This window comes from Myotis daubentonii, chromosome 4 (assembly GCF_963259705.1).
Source record: "Myotis daubentonii chromosome 4, mMyoDau2.1, whole genome shotgun sequence".
Classification (NCBI taxonomy): domain Eukaryota; kingdom Metazoa; phylum Chordata; class Mammalia; order Chiroptera; family Vespertilionidae; genus Myotis; species Myotis daubentonii.
In genome coordinates, this window is record NC_081843.1 from 17,251,124 (window position 1) to 17,275,642 (window position 24,519).

The 24,519-nt window shown below is 44.2% G+C and overlaps 1 protein-coding gene, 1 long non-coding RNA gene and 1 pseudogene across 3 annotated transcripts in view; all 3 read right to left on the reverse strand.

The window, feature by feature from the left end:
• Positions 1 to 1,441: 1,441 nt before the first annotated feature.
• LOC132233059 (uncharacterized) overlaps positions 1,442 to 24,519 on the reverse strand; it is a 228,316-nt gene continuing 205,238 nt past the window's right edge. Inside the window, exon 2 of the long non-coding RNA XR_009452545.1 lies at positions 1,442 to 1,574. This is a non-coding gene — a long non-coding RNA (uncharacterized LOC132233059). The remainder of the gene's footprint in view (positions 1,575 to 24,519) is intronic.
• LOC132233057 (ectonucleotide pyrophosphatase/phosphodiesterase family member 7-like) overlaps positions 1,662 to 24,519 on the reverse strand; it is a 37,647-nt gene continuing 14,789 nt past the window's right edge. The window contains exons 2-6 of one of the 2 annotated variants that reach the window (XM_059693089.1): positions 17,223 to 17,368; positions 8,554 to 9,180; positions 5,807 to 6,044; positions 4,291 to 4,414; positions 1,664 to 1,991 (exon numbers count right to left, since the gene is read on the reverse strand). In XM_059693089.1, the coding sequence (XP_059549072.1) occupies positions 1,922 to 1,991; positions 4,291 to 4,414; positions 5,807 to 6,044; positions 8,554 to 9,180; positions 17,223 to 17,368 (1,205 nt within the window). In that variant the 3' untranslated portion in view covers positions 1,664 to 1,921. Of the gene's footprint in view, positions 1,992 to 4,290; positions 4,415 to 5,806; positions 6,045 to 8,553; positions 9,181 to 17,222; positions 17,369 to 24,519 lie in introns of both variants that reach the window. The other variant, XM_059693090.1, reaches the window with a different exon arrangement.
• On the reverse strand, positions 19,518 to 19,662 carry LOC132233995 (small nucleolar RNA SNORA48; annotated as a pseudogene).

A 24,519-nucleotide genomic window follows, 5' to 3' on the forward strand; every position in this document is an offset into this window, starting at 1 on the left:
TGGGGGCGGGGCCAGGCGCGCTCGAGCTCTGGTTGGAGAGGTTGGGTCCCCGGGTGTGGTTTGGGGGGGAAGTCAGGGCGTTGCGGGCTCTGGGAGGCGGGACTTGGGGAAAGTTGGAGGCGGGTGCCGGAGGCGGCTCTGGCGAGCTGAGACCTGGGAGGTGGGGCTAGGGTCGGAAGGGGCGGGGCCAGGCGCGGGCGGGGCGGGGCCAGGATTTGGCGCCACACGAAAGCTTAGCAGCGCCGCGAGCGCTCCCCGGGGAGCGTCCCCTGAGGCTGAGATGCCGGTAAACATTCTGCTGTTCCCGCACTTTCCCGAGGGTTTCTTTGTCGGGGGCAGCCCCCGCCTCCCTAACCTAGCCCTGTCCTCGTTGGCGCCACCTCTCTGTGCGAATGGGTAAAAGGGACCCTCCCTGACCGCCCTTCATGCCCCTGGAGGGGGTGCCTCCTCAGGCCTGGGGTCCGTGGGCTCCGGCCGTGGCCGCCCTTTCCCTCCTTGGAAAAGGGTATTATGTCAGGGTGTTGTTTTGCAAACTGGCTGGCACACGGAGGGCGAAGAGAAACGGGAGAGAGGCAGACCACCCCAGATGGTGAGGTGGCAGGTTTAATAAGGAAATTTAATGAAGAGTCTTGTCTGGGGAGTCTCGAGAGGAGAAGGCCTCCGCGCTCCCCACAGGAATCTTAACAGTTTCCGTAGAGGCATGGACCGGGTCAGTCGTGCCCGTGCCCACTCCGGGTGGTCCCTCACCACAGTTCTCTCAGGACCCCGCTCCCACTTTGGGGACGGCGGGCAGGGCAGGGGAGGGGAGAGGCGCTCGCAGGTCCGCCGGAGGTCGCGTCCTCTCCATGGCCTCCTCCGACGGGAGGCCGGAGCTCTCGCTCCCCCAGCCTTTGGGTCAGTCCCTAACCCCAGGGGGACGTTGGTTCTCCAAATGCTGAGTTGGCTCTCACGTGCTTGGCGCTGGGGATGCCGCAGTGAGAAAAGCCGGGAGTGGTCCCTGCTCCCAGGGGCTCTTGGGGGAAGGGGCCAGTGACGTTATCGTCGCCCCCGCAGGCAGAAGCATGCCGGCATTCTATGCCAGGCCGACTGTGCAGGAAAAAGGCTCTGAGAGAAGAGCAAGGGGGCTCTGGGGTGCTGTGGAGTGGCACAGAGGCAGGGATAGGGAGGGAGATTAAACAATAATGACTTCCGTGTGACATGATCGCGTCTGGAGTGAAAGGCAGGGCAGAGTCCCCCACGTCCCAGCGCTGCCCCTGGAGTTTGAACCGTGTTCAAAGTCTGCACGGCTGACTTCACAAATCTCTCACACAACTCTGCTTAGAAGCATCTCGAGGGCTAATTTGCAGAAGGCAGACGAGAGGACAGATGAAATCTCCTCACCCCCTTCGGATGAGCGACACAGGAGCCCTGTTCAGCTCTGAGCACTAGAGAGGAGAATTCATTCTAACTGAATGCGTTTATTCTCTCATATCTGTTGTGCTTTTCCCACAACCAGGAGAGCACAGGATCTGGCACAAGAGTGGTCTATCTTTCATTCCCCCAACACTTGTTGACTTAGAGCAGTGGTTCTCAACCTTCCTAATGCCGGACCCTTTAATACAGTTTCTCATGTTGTGGTGAGCCCCAATTTCATGGTTACAAATTGAACATAATTAAAGCATAGTGATTAATCACAAAAAACAATATGTAATTATATATGTGTTTTCCGATGGTCTTAGGTGACCCCTGTGAAAGGGTCGTTCGCTCCCCAAAGGGGTCGCGACCCACAGGTTGAGAACCGCTGGGGCGATTGCTGTGTCCTCACATGGAACTCCTGGGTTCGGGTCCCGAGATGTTGCGAAAATCCTCCTAGTCACAGTGTCCGGAGATGGGGTCACCAGCGACACAACAACGAGTCTTCACTGTGATTTGAGTCTTGGTCCTAAAGGGCGACTCTCGGGATTTCGGTCAGGCGCACTGGTTCACTTCCGATATTTTGATGGGCGCTCTGCCTGCAGTAGAAAACCAAAGGTAACGGGTCAGTTAAACTCATAAACACAAGGCTTACTCTATGAACACACATAATAGCGATTAATTATCTTTCCTCTGAGGCAGTGGTTCTCAACCTTCCTAATGCCACGACCCTTTAACACAGGTCCTCATGTTGTGGTGACCCCCAACCATAAAATTATTTTCGTTGCTACTTCATCACTGTAATTTTGCTACTGTTATGAATCGTAATGTAAATATCTGCAATGCAGGATGTATTTTCATTGTTACAAACTGAACATAATTAAAGCATAGTGATTAATCACAAAAACAATATGTAATTATATATGTGTTTTCCGATGGTCTTAGGCGACCCCTGTGAAAGGGCTGTTTGACCCCCAAAGGAGTCGCAACCCACAGGTTGAGAACCGCTGCTCTGAGGAGTGAAAGGACATGTATAGTTAGCGCCATAGTAACACTATCTGATGTTATACTAAGATATTAATAAGCCTAGGCTGGTCCAACCTTACCTAATGCCGGAGATGGGAAGCAGGTTGGGGAAGGATCCTGAGTGGGCCGCAGCATTGACCTACACCCAGAAGAAACTTCATCTTTGCGTGCGGCCTCTCAGGAGGGACAAAGGCGATGCATTTCAGGTCTGACTTTGGAAAGGTCAAGGCCCTGAAGGGATGTTTAAGGTTCTATGGACCTCAAAGGTGTGGTATGTTCAGGTGTAAGTGAAGATTAGGACTGCCTGCCGTGTAACACAAATAGAAACTCCAGGTGGTGTCGATATGTAGAGAAGCATTAGGACATCCCAGTGATCCCTCCAGTGGCAAGAGGGATGTGCATGAGCACATGCCAAATTAGTGATTCAGCTTCTGGATTTGAGGCTTTCTCTAATAGTAATAATAATAAAAACTTAATGCATTTTAACTGTATGGAACGGTTGCCTTTTAGAAATTATGCTGTGGGCATGGCAATTCAATCAGTACATTGCAGTTTTTCCTGTATCTCTCCCATGGCTAATGGTTTCTGTAAAAAAGGACCAATTGATTTCTTTCTAAAATGTTGCTTCAGGGTATAGAGACCTTTATAGGTCATGTTTCAACTCACAGGAAAATTTTATAGTTTAAATAGGAATTACGTTAACTGTGGGCTGTGAAATGGAGTTAAGGTTAAGTAAAGTTCTGCTTTTTGGTAGTTTATAGTGTTCAGGAGGTCCCCATGCTGCGTCCAAGTAGAAAAATGGTCAGGGTTGTGTGCAAGAATACAGAAGGCTCAGTCTAGTGATAAACTACTGAGATGTAGAAAGCAGTGCACCAGCTCATATAATGCTTTGATGGGTGGCAGAACCAATATTATGGGTTGAATTGTTCCCCTCCCCCAAAGTTATGGTAAAAGTCATAGGAATGTGACCTTATTTGGAAATAGGGTCTTTGCAGACATAATTAAATTAAGATAAGGTCATACTGGATTACAGGGGGTCCTAAATCCCATGACTGGTGTCCTTAGAACAGCGGTTCTCAACCTGTGGGCCGCAACCCCTTTGGGGGTCGAACGACCCTTTCACAGGGGTCGCCTAAGACCATTGGAAAACGCATATATAATTACATATTGTTTTTGTGATTAATCACTATGCTTTAATTATGTTCAGTTTGTAACAATGAAAATACATCCTGCATTGCAGATATTTACATTACGATTCATAACAGTAGCAAAATTTCAGTTATGAAGTAGCAACGAAAATAATTTTATGGTTGGAGGTCACCACAACATGAGGAACTGCATTAAAGGGTCGCGGCGTTAGGAAGGTTGAGAACCACTGCCTTAGAAGATAGCGACACAGGGAGAAGGGGGCAGTGTGGCAATGGAGGCAGAGATTGGAGGAAGAACATCAAGGACTGTTGGCAACCACTGGAAGCTAGAAGAGGCCCAGAAGGACCCTCCCCTACAGGTTTCAGAGGGACCATGGCCCTGCCCAACCCTTGACTTTGTATTTTTAGCCTCCAGATCTATGAAACAATACTTTTCTGTTGTTTTAAGCCACCCAGTTTGTGGTACTTTGTTATGGTAGTCCTAGAAAACTAACTAGTGTATAATTTGGGGGGTCTAGTGCAACATGAAAATGCAGGGTCCTTGTTAAGAATTTTGAGACTGTGATAGTAGCTTATTAAACCAAGCTGGGGTCTCTTCTGAGTCCTGGGCCCAAGCTGGCTCTGGTTGCTGGGTTCTCAAAGTGCTGGACCCCTTGTGTCAGGAATTGATTGAAATGGATGATTACAATGTGCACCAACCACAGGAAACCCAAAGGCCACTCACTTCTTTTTCCGACGAATGGCTGTGTATGTCACGCTAGAGACAAACAGAACTACAAGAACTCCTGTGACAGTCCCGAGACCTATTGCTGTATTTTGGAGAACAGATGACCTCTGCATCTCTGCTCCTGTTAAAAAAAAATCAGATGGGTTTTAATTGTCTGATTATTAAGAGGCTGTTTCAGATGCTCCAGGGTCCGTGGGAAGTTTCCCATCCAGGCGCTAGTGAATATTAATTATGGAAATGAAATGTACATTTAACCCAAGAAAGTGCTCACTGTAGAGAAATCTCACAGGGCAAGTCATTGAAAGACGATTTACTAAATGACCTATTCACCAAATGACCCATTTGCCTAATGACCACTTTGCCAAATGACCAATTTGCTAAAAGCCAATTCACTGAAAATCAGTTGGTGGGATGTCTACTGCTTATTAATAACTGGTGGTCAGACACACCTTACCCCAGCTCCCAGTGTGCTATGGGACAGAAGTGGGGTCCAAATAGCAAAATTCTAACGTGTTTGAAAAAGTCCTCAATACTTTGGCGAAGTGGTCATTTACTTGATTAGTTTTTTGCAAAATGGCCTGCTTTCTGTAAGTTCACAAGAAGATCGTGGGCAGTGGCTTGGAAGAAGGGAAAAGGGTGCAGGAAGCTCTTCTTTATACTCTGTTTTGATTGAATATGGTTGCTCTAAGCACTCAATAAATCATCAGGCAGTATCTGAGTCTCTCCCGGCAGAAGAAAAGCTGGCCAGTGTTTGCAAACACTGAATTCCCAGAGATGATTTCTTTCTCCCTTCATGTCGCCCAGATTCAGGATTTTTAAAAAACCCTCACCCAAGGATGTGTTTATTGACTTTAGAGAGAGAAAGAAAGGGAGGGAGGGATGGAGGGAGGGGGAGAGAGAGAGAGAGAGAGGGAGAGAGAGGGAGAGAGAGGGAGGGAGAGAGAGAGAGCACATGAGATGAGAGAAACATCAATTGGCTTGTTGGTTGCCTCCCGCAGGAGCCCGGACTGGGGATCGAACTCAGTGTATGGGAAGGCGATCCAATCAACTGAGCCCCCAGCCAGGGGACAGATTTAGGATTTCGAAGTCTTAAGAATTAGCAACCTCATTTACAGGAACCCTTGCCCCTTTCTTCAGCAATGAGTGAAATGGTTAGCAGGCACTAGCATACATGGAGTTGGGGAAGGAAGACTAATTTTGGGTATCTGCAAAGGGCAGACTGCACACGATTTCTGATGATCAGTAGGATTATCTTCTGACTTCCTATATGGAGAGCCTTCCCTTTGCCCCTGAAGCTCTATGTAAAATGACACCAGCACATCCAGGGGTTCCCTACTTCCTCTGCTATCTTTTTAGAGCTTTTGATATCTTGTACTGGGGGTGCTGAAGCTGCTGGGAAATAGGATTATTCTGCTTGATTTCATCCCCTCCCCAGGAGACCCCATTATGAATCTATTCTTTCTCAGGACAGGAAGCAACTGCCAATTTTCTGGTGGTTGCTTTTGCATCTCACCTGGTTGCTGGTCGAAAGAGTCCACAAGCATTTCTTGGGTGACTGCCAGGGAGCCATTGTGGGGTTCAGGGGTAACCCCCAGGAGCTTACACATGAGTGGGTAGATATGGATGCTGTCAAAAGGCTCAGCCAGGTGATTCTTCTTGAAATTTGGCCCGAAAGCTCTGAATATGGTCTTCATGTCCTCGAGATCATTATCAAAGCCATGGTCTCCTTTGTTGAAGTAAATTATAAGTCGCTGAAAAATAACAACAAAAAAAGCCATTTTAGAACCCAATTCACTGAAAGAAGACTGCCCCTTAGTTAATATCATGCTTGTCGGATCCATGAAATCTTTGAAAATTTAAATGACGAGCAAGGACACTGCTTTCTGCACTGGCAGAGAGAAGAGCAAAGAATGAAAGATCTTTAAGATAGAATAAATTAGAAAGCATATCCATTAGAAACAGCAAGAATATAATGATAACAATACTGACAATCACAATAAGCTCAAGCAGAGAGTGCTTACAATATACCATAAATTGTTCTGAATGCTTTATAAATATATGTTAACTCCTTTTACCCTCACAGTGGCCCAGGGAGGGCACTGTTATTATCCTCCCTATTTTGAAGATGTGAAAACTGAGGAGCCTGCCCTTAGTCATGTGGTAGCAGGGTTTGGAGCAGGTGTCTGAACGCAGACTGTATGGTTCTAGAGCCAAGTATGTTTTTTATGGCATAAAAGTGTATATACCAGTATATATATTTGGGGGGAGTTTGGAGAGGAGGGAATAAGGACTGTAGGTAATTGTTTAATGAATGCCAGATAGGTTTTTGTCTGTGCCCTTTTTCAAATGATTAAGTAACATCAGTCACAACACTTTATATTTTCTTAGGACCAGCAGAAGTTCCAGCAGGGAAGAAATGTGGTGCTCTGTACTTTGGAAAGTTGGTCTCATATTTGGCCAGGTGACTACAGAAAGCTCCTGTCACTCAGCTCGGGCTCCCTCACCCTAAAGAAACCAGTCCAATGACCTTTAAGGCCATAGGGAAGCCCATCAAGAGCAAGTGCCCCAGTGACTCCCTCATGTGGTTTGCAAGCTCTTTAGTCCCTGAAGAGAGAAGAGTAGCATCCACTTTACTCTGCACCTCAAGGCAGGCAGATGAATGGAAATCTGAGTAGTGTACTCAGTGAGATGTACTGAGACCAAAAGATTTTCTGTCTAATTGTTAGTTTCCCAGAAGATTAAACTGATCACAGCATCCTATTCCCTCCAACTCTCTGGTTGGTCATGTTGGGAATGTGACTGTCCCATTAAATGCCTTCGCCATACTTGCAACCTATTACATCATGAACCAGGTTTACAAAGAGGCCACTGACTCTGGAATCTCTCCTTGGAAAGGCCTTAGCGTTGGGCACACATCCTCAGTGGTTTGGGCTATTTGAAGGATTACAAGATACCAATAAATTATTGCACTTTATTGTGAATATTTCCACCACCACTAGACAATAACCTAGTGAATTTTCCCAAGACTTGTAGCAAGCTGAGAATATACAGATTGCAAACATAATGATAATGTTTGGCCCTGTCCACAGCCTTAGATAAGGCTTCTTCAAGCTATACCTGAGATGGTATTCTGTTATGTGATATTTAAATATCACATCAACTTTGTTCTGACATGAGTTATTGGTTGGTAGTTAAGAAAAACCAGACCATTTTACTTATGTCTCACAATTAGCATTGGTTTTGGTATTTTCTTCTTTAGATTTGCTTATTCAAATCTAATAAAATTTGTTGAGATAAAATTTACATGCCATACAATTTACCCATTTAAAGTGTACAATTCAATGATTTTTAGTGTATGCACAGAGCTGTGCAACTATTATCACAACCAGCTTAGAAGATTTCCGTCATCCCAAAAAGAAACCCTGTGGCCTTCTGTAGTCATTCCCCATTTGTCCCCAGGTCCTCTCCACCTCTGGCCCTAGACAACCACCAATCTTATATTGTATCTCTATTGATTTGCCTGTTATGGATATTTCATTTAAATGGAATCATACAATATGTGGTCCTTTGTATCTAACTGGGCATAATGTTTTCAAGGTTCATTGTAGCATGTGTCAGTTCTTTGTTCCTTTTAATGGCTACACAATATTCCACCAAATGGATATACCATATTTTGTTTATCCATTCATCAGTTGATAGGCATTTGGGTTTTCACTTTTTGCTTATTGTGAATAATGCTGCTGTGAGCATTGGTATATACATTTTTGTATGAATAGGATTGCTTTTTTTTCTTTACTTTTTGATATGTACCAAGGGAACCAGGAAGTAGTTTTTTGGTGAATCTCCTGGTGATCTGTGCATAATAATCAAACACAGATTGTAAACATAATTATGGGTTCAGACTTCAGCCTTATACTTCTAATCCCAAATCATTCCTCTCTAGCTCTGGTTTCTTATTAAAATGAGGGAGATAAGAGCATCTATCTTTAGACAGACATGAACTAACTCATGTTAGGTTTTTAGCACAGTGCTGGATAATTAGCCTTGGTCAGAGGTGTTTGTCATTATTATTGGATAGTAGTGATGTGAGGCAGGGGTGATTGCATGGGATGTGGGGTGTGGGGGTGGGGAACATGTAGAAAACAGTGGGTTAACACTCACTGTGTATACACTTATGTTTTGTTGTTTTTCAGAACTGTCTCTCCCTAGTGGCTCTCTCCCAGATCCAAGATGACTTTATTCATTTAAAAATCAACTCACCCCATTGATGTTGTAACCAGAGTCCGCATACACTAAGATTGGCAGGACCCGCTCATGCTTAGCAAAGTGGAAGCGTTCTGGAAATTCCTCCTTCTTATAGACATGGAGGTGTGGATGTGCATTCTTCAGTGCTTGGTAAAGGGCTTCCTCTTTCCCTGGTTTGGGCAGGATCATCCCAAAGCCTCCATAGTCCACAATATCAAACTTGACTAAGTCCCTGTACTTGATGTAGTTGGTCAAGAGGATCTCAGTGACATTGGGCTTCTTTTTTACTGTAGTCATGCCGTGGTCTGAAGTGATGATGACATTGAGGTGCTCAGTCAAGCCGTGCCTCTCAATGGCTTCTACCAGGTACCCGATGGTTCTGTCGATTTGCTTAATTATTACCCTTCTGTTTTCCGTCTCGGGCCCGAATTTGTGTCCCACATTATCTGGCTCTCCATAGTACAGAGTCACAAAGTCAAAGTCTTCCTTAGTGAACCAGTTCATGACAATATCAATGTTCTCCCTCCACTCTGTCTCGTTGCTATCTGGGTGAGTGTAAGACTCCACCAGGGACCTCTGGACAACTTCACCTTTGTATTTAGCACCTCCCCCGGGATAGTGGAATGACGCAGTCTTCCTCCCCTGCAAGGACAAGAAGAAAATTCCATCAGGCCATTTCTCAGAACAAGCAAAGCCCACCTGATCAACATCCCTACCCTCGTCCAGAGGTTTAGGAACCACATGGGCTTTGGAGTCAGATGAGGGTGGATTTCATTCTTGGCTTCACTAGGATCTCATTAAATCTAAAACTCCATTAGTTGAAAGACATGCCATTATTTTATGCACTGATAGGAAAAGCAATGCTGTCAATTAAAACACCACACTCCAGGGATTGGAAGATGTATTCTAACTTCAGAGATGGCAAAAAAATAAAATTAAAAAAATTCATTAGAATGGAGGAAAAATGGCTTTAAATTGGTGATAGTGAGTTGTTTAATCTCTTATGCTTCAGTGTTTCTGCATGTAAAATGCCAAAAAGTTGACAGAATTTTTGTGAGGTTTGAGCCAATTAATTTTAAGGTAAAATGTTGGACATCATGTTTTGGCACATAGTAGGCACTCTTTGCCTCCAGATATAACAAGCCACTATAGGTCTTCCCCAGTGTGTGCAGTGGACAGTTCATATGTTTGCTTGCCCAGCACCCACTCCTCTGTCTACTGGTTCAGAGTCCCCTGACTTTCTCTGGAGACTCTCCTCTCTGCCCTTGTTTCATGCCAGGTTCAGGATGTGTTGGGTCCACATCTGGAGCTGAAGCTCTAGCGTGGCTAGAGGACACTGCATCCTCTGGTCACTGTAGTTGGTTCAGCCTTGGGCCCATGTCCAAGCTAATGAGATACAATCATGGGACTTCCTTTGGGGCTGTTGGAGAGGGGAGAATCTGCCCTACTGGTTCCCATATCTAATGCTTATAAAATTTGGGGGTGTATGCAAGAAGGGGAGACTATCTTGTTCACTGTGCAGTTTGCTCAACCGCTGGGCCTGACAACCTGCTCAGAGACAGAATAGGATGGTAGTTAAAAGTGTGTTCTGATGCTGGATTGCCTGGTGATAGTCTTTCCCACCACTTGGATGCAACTATTATCACAACCAGCTTAGAAGATTTCTGTCATCCCAAAAAGAAACCCTGGTTTCTTTTTGCTCTCCACCTCAGTTTCCATGTCTGTAAAATGGAGATGATTATTCCACTTCGTGGGTTAGTTGTGAGGACTAAAGGTATGTAGAGCACATTAGTAAGCTAATGAACTTAGCTTTTATTTTTCCTGGAGAAAGACAGAGAGCATTGGGCAAGGTAGCATGGTCAGGTAAAGAGGGGGCAACGATTATTCCCTCTCGTTCCTGTCTCCTGCAGGGCACTAAAGGTGAATCTGGAATGTGCCTGTAAATCACAGGGTTGGGGACTGCAGAGAGAAGGTGAGGTTGAGAACTTCAGTAGTGGCAGAAATGACTATAGGATAGGGCATTGAGTTCTTTCCAGCAGAGGAATAGGATGGGTCAGCTATGAAATGTGGCCGAGTCTTGCAAGGCCCCAGCGAGGCCTGGGGTTGCTGCTTGACACTGAGACTGTTGTCAGTGAGGCCTGGTTACCTTCACCCCTCTATGTGCGACCATAAGCAACTAGGTAGAGCAACAAATTACAGTGAACAGGAAAAGGATCATGGCCTCCCTACGATCTTTCATGGGAGGAGCCTATATGTTTCTTTCTTTTCTTGTCTCCAAAGAGTAAACCAGGGAAGGGTGTGTATGTGTCTGAAAGAGTTGAGCACAAGCCATGCTCCTTCTACTCCAGGCTGCTGGGACCACCACAGGGTCTATGGAGAAGATAGGGGGGCATCTGGGAAAGAGAGTTTTGACTTGGATTGGAGATGAAGGTTCTACCATGAACAGAACTGATTCTTCAGAAATGGGGCTGTTTTAACAAAACAGGTGACTACAAAGTCATGAAAATATTCTTTTTAAAAAATTGAATTGAGAGAGAGAAATACATCAATTTGTTGTTCTACTTATTTATGCATTCATTGGTTGGTTCTTGTATGTGTCCTCACTGGGCGTTAAACCTGCTGCCTTGGCATACCAGGATGATGCTCTAACCAGCTAAGCTACCTGACCAGGGCATGAAAACATTCTTAAGTGATCTGCTCCCCAGCAGAGAGGTGGTTTTGGACAAAGCTTGGTAAAATAGTTAGGAAAAGAAAATAATGTTCTCTATGTTCACCAATGTATTATCAGTGAGGTGGACACATCTCACTAAGTGGGTCAAAGCAGCTCCCCAACCAGGAACAGGCACATAGTAGATACTCAATAGATTTTTGGTTCAGTGAATTAATGGCCTTATTATTTGGGGAGCAAGTGCTTTCCTTCATCTCTGCTAAACTATTATCTTGAGGGCTGTTATATGACACTCCTTGTATCACTCACGATTTGGATGCTCTGAAAAACACTCTGAAGTTCATCCGCTTCAGTGGAACCAAGGGATGGTGATGGTGTGACTATGTTGATGATATGGAGAATAAATGGGAAAGAATTTTGGGATAATGGCCTCTAGGTTGTGGCTATTTTGTCAACAAATGAGCAGAAAAGTACAACCAAGAGTAATGCCAAAACTTCCCATGTACATTTGAGAAGTAGGAAAGTAATTTGGAAGTTGAAGGGGTTGCTATTGGTGCCCCACCCAAATCCCCTTACTGGACCAATGTACCCACACCCACTTCGGTGAGACTCTCAGCTGCCTCACTATCTAGAAAATTACCCTCATCCAAGTAGCCACGTCCTGTCTCATCTGGGAAGGTATCTCCTTCACCCCCAGCTGCCTGTGGCCAGTGATTGATGGGAGGACAAAAGACAAGTTCCCTGGCCTCAGGGTGGGACAACATTGGGGTTCAGTTTGTGTTCCAGAGCTTCCCATGGGATCAGGCTGAAGCTGGTCTCCAGCTGGGACCACATCTCACTTAACTCTTTCCCCTGGCCCCTCAGTTTTTCTTACTCCCTTCTCTTGAAACCTCTCCCTCAATGCATTACCTGCACTGCATTCCTGCCTCAGGCTCTGCTTCTAGGAAACTTGACCTAAGGTTCTTAATACTAAATACTTTTCAAGGCTTCAGGAACTCTGCTATCTATAGCTATAGGTGAAATATTATCCTCTCTACCCTCCAGCATTCATTTTCTATTAGGCGATCCAGTTTTATTTTCTCTAAAGTGCTTTCCCCAATCTGAAATCATCTTAATTTGTTTACTTATTTTTAAAAAAAATATATTTTATTGATTTTTTACAGAGAGGAAGGGAGAGGGATAGAGAGTTAGAAGCATCGATGAGAGAGAAACATCGATCAGCTGCCTACTGCACATCCCCTACTGGGGATGTGCCGGCAACCAAGGTACATGCCCTTGACCAGAATCGAACCCGGGACCCTTCAGTCCGCAGGCCGAAGCTCTATCCACTGAGCCAAACCGGTTAGGGCTTGTTTACTTATTTATTGTCTGCTTCTCTCCTCTAGAATGTGAGCTCAAGGAGACCAAGAACCATGTCTTTCTTATTGACCACACTTTCCCTGGGACCCAGAACAGGCCTGGCTCAGAGTAAGTGCTGTTGATTAAATGCATGTTGAATGAATGCATGAATTCTGATTAACTTATGGAATCATTACAGAAACTCTTTCTCTTTTGGGTTCTAGCATCTTATTTGTAACCTCCACAGGTAACACATTTTCTTTCTGATAATAGAATTTCTATGGTTGATTTAACTTGCAAATCCTCTAATATTTATTTATTGCATTTCTGATTGTCAATCGACATAATTCTCAGTTTTTAGCGATGGTTCTTTGTTTAACTTACATATAAATTGACTTTGCTCTGAAGTATGGAATTGACTGGAAGGATGACACTTCTAACATTTTGTAGAATGTGGTTTGACCAGCTGTTTTATTATTTAGAATAATTGACATTGAAATTCCCAGGGACTTAGGCAGCCCTGCATATTCAGTTGAATTCCTGATGTTTGCATGTTAAATCTCAGGTGTTCCCATCTTGAAATTGAATTATTTTTGTGTGCTGTATTTTCAACACACACCTTCTTTAAAGATATTCCAAGCTGTAGTCTTAGGAAACTGATTTTTCTCACTTGGTCCCATAGGAATTTTAGGAGTTTTTGCTGCTCTGTGAAATGAGCTCCAGAGAGAAATGTGTGTGAGTGTGCATGTACACACACACACACACACACACACACACACGACTCTGTTTATTTGGGACCCATGATAATCAGAAGTGCTATTTTCAACAAATACTTCTGAGAAATAATCTGAGCACTTAATTGGATGCAAAAGAGTTGGTATTTACTATTCTACCCTTTAATTAGCATAATCAGTGTTTCTAGTAGCAATAGCAATTGGAAAATCGCTAGTTTTATTAGGTTCATTATTCTCCCTTAGTGTAGTGTTGCATCGATGTCGCTATTACTTTTAAGTTGCTTTTTAAAAACAAGAGTTGGTATTTTCTACAGGGAAATCCTGACCGTTGGGTTTTGTACAGATTCACCAAACTCTTCAGAACCAATAATTAGGGGAAAAGTTTCAGTTTGGTTTTGCATTTTGTCTTGTCTCTTCCCTTAGGTGACATTATTAATGTTACAAGGCACACATTTTATGAAGGTGCCTGTGCTTTGGTGGGGAGTATGTGTGGCTTAGGGAAACGAGTTCCTTATTCATTTGAGGGAATGATCGAGTGGGAAGAGATGGACTCCATGTATTTAAAATTCAGAAGTCGAAATTGGTTCTGGGCATTTTCATTGCCTTTCTGTGCTTAGGAGGAGCCGCTGAACAGAAGGCAGCTCTTCGTTCAAGATCCTGTTTTCTCCCTCCCACCCTTTTGGAGGAGAGATTGTTATTCTTAGAGCCTTTATGATGCATAATAAAGACACAGTTTGGGCCAGTATTGGGATGCATTACCTTGCTATTCTTGGCAGATCCTGCTCACAGCTCTTCCAAGTTTGGAAGCTATTGTCTAGGACAGTGGTTCTCAACCTTCTGGCCCTTTAAATACAGTTCCTCATGTTGTGACCCAACCATAAAATTATTTTCGTTGCTACTTCATAACTGTAATGTTGGTACTGTTATGAATCGTAATGTAAATATCTGATATGCAGGATGGTCTTAGGCAACCCTTGTGAAAGGGTCGTTCGACTGCTAAAGGGGTTGCGACATAGCTGCCCTCCCACTCTCTCCCCAAACCCCTTCCTAGTGCTCGCCTACTGTGGTCTTGTTACAGACTCTTGGCACCATGCCAATTTCACTTAACCATGCTCTGCCATCACACTGCTTAATATGCTCTATTGCTTTTCTGGAGAGAGGGGGAGCATATCCCTATGGTTTTCCTAGTTCTTACAGTCACGGCTGCCTGCCTTTCTCTGAGAATTAGGACTTGTGAATGAGGTGAAGTACCTTGGTCATTGATCAAGTTCAGTTATTGGGGGTGCTCATCAAAAATCCGAGGCTGTTCCGAATGGAGCCTCTCAGTTTGTACCCTGACCGTTAGTGAAGTCCTGCTGGAATGTAGGTGTGCTTGTGGGCTTGAATAATGGATGCAGAGGTGGTCAGGAATCCCATCTTTTAGGCATCATCCACCAAGGCATGTCCATTCTTGATGGATTAAGGCAGCTTTAGTGTCACTGAGGAGAACATTTTAGTCATATTAAAGGTCCATGTATCAATCTCCACAAAGTTCACCAGGAAGAGACTTGGGAGAAGGATAGATTTTCCCAGTGATGGATATGGGTTAGGCCCCCTTCCTCCAGCCCTGCCTGGCAATACAGATGTGCCCCTGAATGGTGTTTGGGGTCATCTGGAGTGCTGTTGCTGGGGTGCTGGCTTGGGGCCGCAGGTTTGATCTGATGGCAGCGGCTTTTCTGTCAGGCCCTCAGGGAGCTGGCTGATGGCCCTGTCCCGTGGCAGGAGCTGCCAGTGGCAGAACGAGATATACCAATTGGACATTCACTTGCCAAACAAGTGGTGTGTTGTCAGTTGCCTGGCCCTGCACCAGATCCTCTTTTTGCATAACCACTTATGAATTCAACAAAGAGGAAGAACACTCTGATGATGAATTGAGCAGAAGGAAAGAAAATTCTGCAAATAAATGGCAATGAGACACGAACCGTGAATAAGAAAAATAACAGGAAAGGAGAATGCTACCAGAGGCCCCACGCCAGTGAACAAATACCATGGCAAGAGACTAGAGAGGCCCTGGGTTTTGAATAGTGAATTAAAGAAGACTGTCCAGACCTCCCTAGGGGCTAGACAAATAGAAGATTTATTATGAAATCCATGGCTAAATGTTTTGGCCACAGAAGTAATATGTCATGGTTAAGTGTTAAGAGTTGCTGAACCCAGGGTTGAGTTTAAATTTCAGCCCTGCCTTTTACTGGCTTTGTGACTTTTAGAAGTTTGGCACTGCTCCGTGCCTCAATTTACTCAATTGTTAAATGGATATAATCATAGCACCCGCCTCAGAGTTGTTATACATTAATATATGTAAAGCACTTAAATCAGTGCCTGGCTCATAGTGTTGTGAGCATGATTTTCTTGGGAGGACAGAATTTATTTGTGTAATCTATTTCTTAAAGTTTAAAAATGTGACAGAAGAGGAAGGAACTAAGGCCCAACAGCTAGGGAAAATGAACCTGAAGTAGGGTAGGATCATTGGCCACCCCCTGTGATTATTCTAGAGCAGCGGTTCTCAACCTGTGGGTTGCGACCCCTTTGGTGGTCGAATGACCCTTTCACAGGGGTCGCCTAAGACCATCCTGCATATCAGATATTTACATTATGATTCATAACAGTAGCAACATTACAGTTATGAAGTAGCAACGAAAATAATTTTATGTTTGGGTCACAACATGAGGAACTGTATTTAAAGGGCCAGAAGGTTGAGAACCACTGTTCTAGAGAATTGTCCAATATGGCAACCCCTAGCTACATGTATTTAGATTTAAATAGAAATTAATTAAACTTAAATACAATTAAAATTCAGTTCCTCAACCTCACTAGCCACATTTCAAGGGCTCAAAAACCACATATGCCTAGTGGCTTCCATATTGGACTGTGTGCAGTAGAACATGTCCGTTATCATGGAATGTTCCATTGGATAGTTCTGACCTAGAGCTGTAGTGACCAGCTGAGTTAGTGCTAAAATGATTTAGCCTCCAATCATAAGCACGACTGACAGTTTTTGAGCACTTAGATCTAAGTATCTTACAGGCATTATCTCGGTTAATCCCCCACAATGACCCTATGAAGCAGGGACTCTGACAATCTTTATTTTACGTATGGGGCAACTCAAGCACAGAGAGGAAGTCATTGCCCAAGGTCATGCAGCTGGAGAGGGTGGAGGCAGCTGATATCCTGCTACAGGAGTCTGAGTCCACAAACGGCGTTCTGAGCTGCTGCATCACACCACCTTGCCACGTGACATGCTTAGTGTGGGCTTGCAGCACAGAGATGCAGCCCTGGTACCCAGGATAGATTTGGAGCAAAGGCTGGTGTCATGTGGAAGAAGAAAGAGGTCCTATTCTACAGTGACGACTGCAATCTCATTGACAAAATGCAAAGCTGGCAACAGGTTTTTGGGCTGGGAGTTGAACACACAGCTCTGATTTCTGCCCTTTCAAAGCAATAATGAATGGCCGTTGGAATCCTTTCAAGTGAATGTTCTCATAAGAGCTTTTCATCGTCTGAAGATGCATTAAATGGTCAACTTCATTCCCAAGGGCTTTTATGCCTAAGTCTGAGGAAGTGTACAAACAGATATTTATTAAAGAGCTGCTGGGCCCAGACCCTGTGAAGAGCCCTGGAGGTACAATCATGATTAAGCCAGTCTATGCCCTGACTTGTTCATCCATAATAGCTAAAACTTACTGAGCATTTATGGATGCTCCCTTTCACACATATCTCATTTAATCCTTACCTCGAATCTATTAAAGAAGCACACCATCATGATCCCTAACTACACATTTAGGGAAACACATGCTTAGAGAGGCTAAGTCACTTGCCCAAGGCCACACAGCTTCTAATCTCCATCCCACATGCCTTAGAATGAGAAGCAACGTCCCTGGAAGCCAGCCTAGGATTTCTGACTGTACCTGTCTCTGGGCTGTGATCCAGAGGGGGAGAACGCCATTGTCCCACCACTCAGTCTTGTTCTGTGTGGTCTTGAAGGAGTACTTCCATCCTGTCTCAGTGTTAAACATCATGTTGTGTATGACTCCATGATCTTCAATCCAGCGACCTTGGAGATAAAGGAGGGAAGGTATAAGTTCTATGAATGGATGCTGTTATGGGTATTAATGTGATCTTAAGACCACTTTCCCCAACACCCTTCTGGCTGGCCTACGTCTTTTGGACTCTGGCTCCAGGTGGCCACCCAGGGGCTTCAGACTTGTTTTTCTGGAAGTGCAAACATTGGTAGCCACAAAGGAAGGACTCATTACATCTCACTCATGCCAGATTGGATCTGCTCTCAGGAACAGACCGCACAGCCCAGAGGGAAGCTGGCGTTGGCTGTGGAAGCTGATGAAGAAGGAAGGAAGGCAGGGCACAGGGAGGCCAGGTTCCTTGGGTTATTTCTGCACCCAGAAGCTAAGAGCCTAGGATTTGGATGCTTCCTGTGGGATTATTTTTCTTATCTTCTGCTTGTGATGATGATTCAATATTGAACCCCCAGTCAGCCCGATTCTCAGCAAACCTCCCAGGGTTTCTCCTAGGACTCCCATGGGCTGTGCTGTTTGAGGGAACCAGTGGAATCAGGAAGGATTGCTAGATGTGGATGGGTGTAGACTTATTTCTCTCTACTTGAGGGAGGAAGGTGGTTACTGGGGAATGTGAGTAAGCTAGATTGTTCCTGACGACACAGGAATTGAACCGAGTCTGAAAAATCCCTGTGATCTCATACCGAACCAGGGAAAAGGGGGCAGTGTAAGGGAAGATCTGAGCTCCTACTCTTCCCTGCTTCCTGGAGAAGAAAGACCCTGGATGACCCTACTGACTTAATAAGTTAGTGAGGATTTCTGTCACGTCCAAGGTAAACTGAGGCAAGACATTCATGGTCATGGGAACAGGGGAGAGGAAAGCTCTCTTCTGGGTCAGTCACCACCAGGCTAAAGTTCCCCTCAGGTGGCCAAGGCTTTCACCTGGGAAGATGCAAAAAGAGTTGTTGCTATAAAGCTTTAATCAGTTGTTTCCGCCTGGTATGTAGGCCAGCCAGCCAGCCACACTGGGAGAATTTGTGCTGCTGCCAGGGGTTGGGGTCTTGGAGTGTCAAAATTCTTGGTCAGGGATTCAATTAGACTGTTGGCAGAGGAAGAGCAGTAACCTAGAGCTGGGTGCCACTCCGACATGACTTCTGAACTTGCTGTGTGAACTTGAACAAGCCCCTACCCATGCTGGCCGTGGTTTGCCTATGTAATAGGATAGGGTTTGTGTAATGAAATCATGGCACACATGTACCATGCTATGCACCATCTCTCCCAAGTCCTTTGGGACATTAATTCATGTCATTCTAATAGGCCTGCAAGTGGGTATTATTATAGTCCCTTTAGAGATTTCTTCCTTTATAGGAAACTGAGGCACTGAGTTTGCTTCAGGTCATGCAGCAGAGCCAGGCTTTGAACCTTGGAGGTTTGGTTATTACCAATGTGTTTTTGTTATTTTATTCAGGTAACATGTAATTACATAATTTAAAATTAACTATTACCATTTTATTTATTTATTTAAATATTTTTTCTTCTAAACCCAGAAAAAGATAAATGTTTATATATATTATTAGCTATAACTGCCAGGCCCCATTTTACGTGCTTCTCATGTTTTATTTTTTTCCGACAACTCATATGCACTATCATTAAAACTCACTTTTCAGGTGAGAAACAGGCAGATGCTGTTTCCCCATGGGCTGTGGGGGTTGACTACCTCGAGTGGGAGCACTTTGTTTCTGCTAGGTAGAGGCATCTAAGACCACACTGACAGTTAAATGGCAGAGACTCGGGATTTGAACACTTTCTGGCTCCTGAGAATACATGATTCACAGTAACTGCTCTCAGAAATAATCCCAATATTACCATACTAGACCCCCCACCCAATTTTCTGAAAGCCAATAGTGACCCACTTATTATTTATAGCATCCAGTTTTATGTGCAGAATGACATATATCCATGTCCTATTGCACAATTGCCACAAAAACTGTTAAGTGACATGTTCACTCTTAATGGAGTTGTGCTAGAACTACCTACTTACTGTTATCTAGAAGTTACTAGACTAATCACAACATCTCCACAAACTTTAAAACTACATCCCCTCCTGAGCCTCAGTTAATATTAATAATCTACTTATTATGAGATCAGTGTTTCTGATCTTTTCCCCTCCAAGACCTAGGGATTATAACTTTATGTGCCTCAGGCACGAAACAGCTCTGGTCATTGACACAGGGATCAAGCTAGGATGAACTAAGGACTGTACATCTGCTTTGCCCCTGATTGATATAAGAGCAACACCACCAATCAGATATCTCCTTGCCCATTGGTAACCACTAACATTTTACAGTGTGCAAGTTCAGTGGCATTTTGTGCAGTCATAGGTTGTGGGATAATCACCTCTCTCTAGTTCTAAGGTATTTTCATCACCCCAAAAGGAGGCCTTGTATATATTTACATTCCTCCATTCCCTTGCCCCCTGTCGGCCACTGATTTACTTTCTGTCTCTATGGGTTTGTCTATTCTGGACACTTCATAGAAATGAAATTATACAATATTGGCTTTTTGTGCCTGGTTTCTTGTACTGAACACAATGTTTTCCAGGCTCATCCGTTCTGTCGCATGTTTTTGTACTTCATTCCTTTTTATGGCTTAATAATATCCCATGTCTGGAAAGACCAGAATTTGTGTATTCATTCATCAGTTGATGGACATTTAGGTTTTTTTCATTTTTTTTTGATTTACTGTGAATAATGCTGCTATGAACATTCATGTACAGATATCTGTTTGAGTCTCTGCTTTTAATTCTTTGGGGACTAAAATTGCTGGGTCACATGGTAACGCTCCGTTTAAGTTTTTGAGGAAACTATTTTCCAAAGTGGCTGCACCATTTTACATTCTCACCAACAATGTTCAAGGGTTCCAATTGCCCCACATCCTCACCATCACTTGTTATTTTACCCTATTTAAAATTGTGACCAACCCAGCCGGTGTGAAGTGGTGTCTCATTGTGCTTTTGACTTTCATTTCTCAATGCCTGATGGTGTTAAGCACTTTTAATCTCTCTGCTATACTGTCTCTCAGGAGTGGGGGTTTGAGTGGGAACACCTTGAGTGGGAGCACTTTGTTTCTGGTAGGTAGAGGGCATAATGTGTAAGAACATTTTGAGCCTCACAGATGAATCATGGAAGCCTTCTGAAATCTACAGTGAGCCCTCTTCTTGTCATAGTGTCTGAGTTTCCTCCTGGCTGCGCCCTGCCACATTCCAGCAGATGAAATGGCAGCACAGAGATAATTCATCCAGGGAGCAACTCTGTCTTTTTTAAAAAAACCCGAATCATCGTGGATTCTGTTCTATCTTCCTGTCCTGTAAAAAGCAAATCACCCTGGGATTACAAACACCTGCCATTTCGTCTATTGTAGCATTTCTCCATGGTGTTTTCTACCATCAGCATTTGACTCAATTGAGCTGCTTGTTAAAACACAGATTCCCGCCGAAACCGGTTTGGCTCAGTGGATAGAGCGTTGGCCTGCGGACTGAAAGGTCCCAGGTTCGATTCCGGTCAAGGGCATGTACCTGGGTTGCGGGCATATCCCCAGTAGGAGATGTGCAGGAGGCAGCTGATCGATGTTTCTCTCTCATCGATGTTTCTAACTCTCTATCTCTCTCCCTTCCTCTCTGTAAAAAAATCAATAAAATATATTAAAAAACAACAACAACAACAACACAGATTCCCGCCTGGCCAGCTTGGTTCAATGGTTGAGCGTGGACCTATGAACCTGGAGGTTCGATTCCTGGTCAGAGAACATGCTTGGGTTTTAGGCTTGATCTCTAGTGTGGGGCCTGCAGGAGGCAGTTTATCAGTGATTCTCTTTCACCACTGATGTTTCTCTCTCTCTCCTCTCTTCCTCTCTGAAATCAATAAAAAAGATCTATCTATCTATCTATCTATCTATCTCACCCCATAGATTCCCTGGTCCCAATTCTAGCCCTTGCTGAATCCTCATTTCTGGCATGGGGTCTGGGAGTCTGCATTTAACAAGCTGTCTAGGTGGTTTTAGTGCCCACTGACAACGTCAGAACCACTGGTTCAGGGGTTTTTAGTCACTCACACATGTGTGTTAGTCATTAACATACATGCATTAATTCCAGCAGATGTCCCATTACTGTGGAACCAGGGGGAGGGCAGGCAGCCATCAAAACCTGGCTCACTCCAGTACCTGGGAAAGCTTGGAGTTCCAGAGTCACTGGGAGGACTTGGGAGAAGGAATGGGAGAAAGCAAAGGATGCCATGGATAGAGAAACTTCCCCTGCTGTACCTTAAGGATGCTGCTTGCATGGCCTGGGATCCAGAGGTCAATTATAATTTCAGTTAAGTAGACTAGCCTGGGAACCAATCATATAATCCATTTCCCCCTCAAAGCAATGTTACCCAAGTTTCAAACAACTAAGCTAAAATGAGCTCAGGGAGCATGACCCTTTCATTCTGTGGCTTGGCTAGTCTCAGTAATTTCACAAATAGACCATCTCTGTGATATTTGGGTTATTTCCACCCTGACACTTAAAGGCATGTTCTAAATCCATCCAGTGGCTGGGGACCACTAATGACCCAGCAGAGGTTGCCACTCTCCCTTTGATTCTTCCTTCCTGATGCGTGAGCCTCTTTATCCCGGCCAAGGGCCAGTTCTGGAATGTGGGCGAAACATGACAGAGGAGAAGAAAGGCTGAGAAACAAACAGCTGTAGGGACCAGCATTCACATTGTACTTTAATTTCATTTTCTACTCTGGAGATACCCAGGGACCTGGCAGGAAAAACCATGTGAAGGGTACCCTGTGGGTTGTGCCTGGAGTTCTGGAAGCTGCAAAGGAGCACGTTTCACCTGGGTTAGGAGGTGCTGCCCTGACTGCGGTATGATGCTGCACAAGGGGGCCTGGACTGGAGGAGAGGGTTCGTCTTGGCTCCTGTAATCCTCGTGCTCACTCTGGGCCTCAGTTTCCCTTTTTGTAAAACAAGCCAGGATAACGATTTCCAAGAGCCTTTTTGGCTGTGTCATATGGAGAGTTTGTCATCTGTGTCATTCCAATGTCTGGTGATGCGGGTAATTATGCAGTTTAGGAAGTAGGATGAGCTATCCTCGTGAATGAGATTCCTGCTGCTTGCTAATTTTGCTTTAATCAGGGTACAATGCAGACTCCCACACCATATCAGTTACGCCAAGGTGTGGGTAAATTTACCCAGCCGAGCATTTCAGGTCTGGGAACAAACCCAGATTGAACATGTTTTGCTGTTGGTGCTCAGGAACTGACATTTATTTCTCAAACTTGCAGAGTGAATTTAGGAAACGATGAAGTCCAGAGTTTGGTCCAACTTTTCCTTTCTCCTTCTCTTTTTCAAATATTTTTGAGCCAAGTACTATCCTAGATTGTCTCATGCTATTTGCAACTAGGGGACAGGGGAGAGAGTTAAAAACAGAAAAAATATGTTCTGGAGTGCCTGCAGTGCCCACAATCCCCCTACTCACATATACTGCTGATAGGCGGGTCTAGGCACCATATTTGTACCATGTGATGCCTCCTCCCTATATTCAGTTGGTTGACTGGAAACCCAATTCCCTCTTTCTCAAGACTTGAACCAAGAGACACAGTAGCTAATCAGCCAGTGGTTGACCATGAGCAAAAAGAGAAAGATGGCTATGAGTGAGGGAAGCAGAGATAAAGTCCATGGGCTGAGAGCCAGAAGGAGGAAGTTTTCCTTGTCTAATTGCCTTTAATTTGGTTCTCAGATCCATGAGTTTGCTTATTAGAGCCTTGCAGTGCGGTCTTTTCCCTTGAGTTAGTGTGAATGGATTTTTTTTTTTCTTATAACGATTTTTCTCTGACAAGGCTGAGAATAGGGCGGTGCCTCATTAATTTTGGTATGTCACTGGCACAAAGATAGGGCATTCAACAGATGTTTGTTGAATTGAATAGAATAAACTCCCTCCCACTCCCCTGCCCCATTTGCAGATGGCCAGGTATAATCTGAACAAATAGAAAGCAGAACTTGTTTTAGCCCAAAGTCCATTTGGCAAAAAATACTTTAGTGGGATTAAAATAATCCATGCTATAATTAATGACTCAATAAGATCCTCCTTCTCCCAACATTTCCTCAGCTTCTAACTACTAATTTTCTGGTGTAATAGTATATATACAGGGTCTTCCAAAAAATGTATATACACTTTAAATTTTGAAAATGAAATGTACTTGAATAAACGCTGCCTTTGTAATTATTCAAAATGTGTCCATTTGGGCATTGACATACTTTCATGCATTTACTTACTTAATAAGGACCTACTATGTGACATTTACTAAATCTACCATATAAGCTATAAATGTATCTTAATTTTCCTTCTGATTTGAGAAGTCCAGTGTTTCATTAAGTTCACATTCCCAAAACCAAAGAAGAAAATATCTTATTAACCAGCTAGTATGAAATCAGAAAGGAAGAACAACTGCCATATCAAGTCAACCAACCGTCTTAAATCAACCCAGTGCTCCAGTTTTTAGCAGACAAGCTCATTCAAAACCACAGCCAAGACACTGATGGAAAAACAGCCCATATGGGAGCTCCAAACCACATTCACCCCAAGTCTAGGACTGGGGGCACCACCTATTGATAACATAACTAAAGTATTGAAATGAGAACAGGTGTCCCAGTGCACAATCGAAATTTAACACCTTATCAACTCCTGCTCTAGAAATGAGGCTTGACCCCAACACTAGCACCAGATAATGGAAGCCTTCTCTGGATGGAGAAAATAAAACCCTAGTGCACCCATTTTACTAAGCTGCTCTTGCTCATGTGTAAATGCAAATGAGAAATGCTGACATTGGTTCTTTTTGACATTGCTTTTTAATTATGGCAATCAATAAACCACTTTATCCTTGAATAAGACTGAGAATGGCTCTAAGGCAGAGGCACGATTCCTTAGGAACTAGGCCAGCAGAGAATGGGCTTTCTCACCCCCTCCTCTTCCTTTAATTCGCTGTTAGAAATAGAAATGCTCTCTCTTCAAGGAGCTGGAAGCAGATGAGCTGCCCTTGAGTTCCGGTGGGAACCCTATTGACACACAGTTGTACCTTGGGCCTGACTTACTACTAGCCACTGTCACAGAGACAGGACCTGTCCTTGCTTCTGCATTTTTCCTCACTTC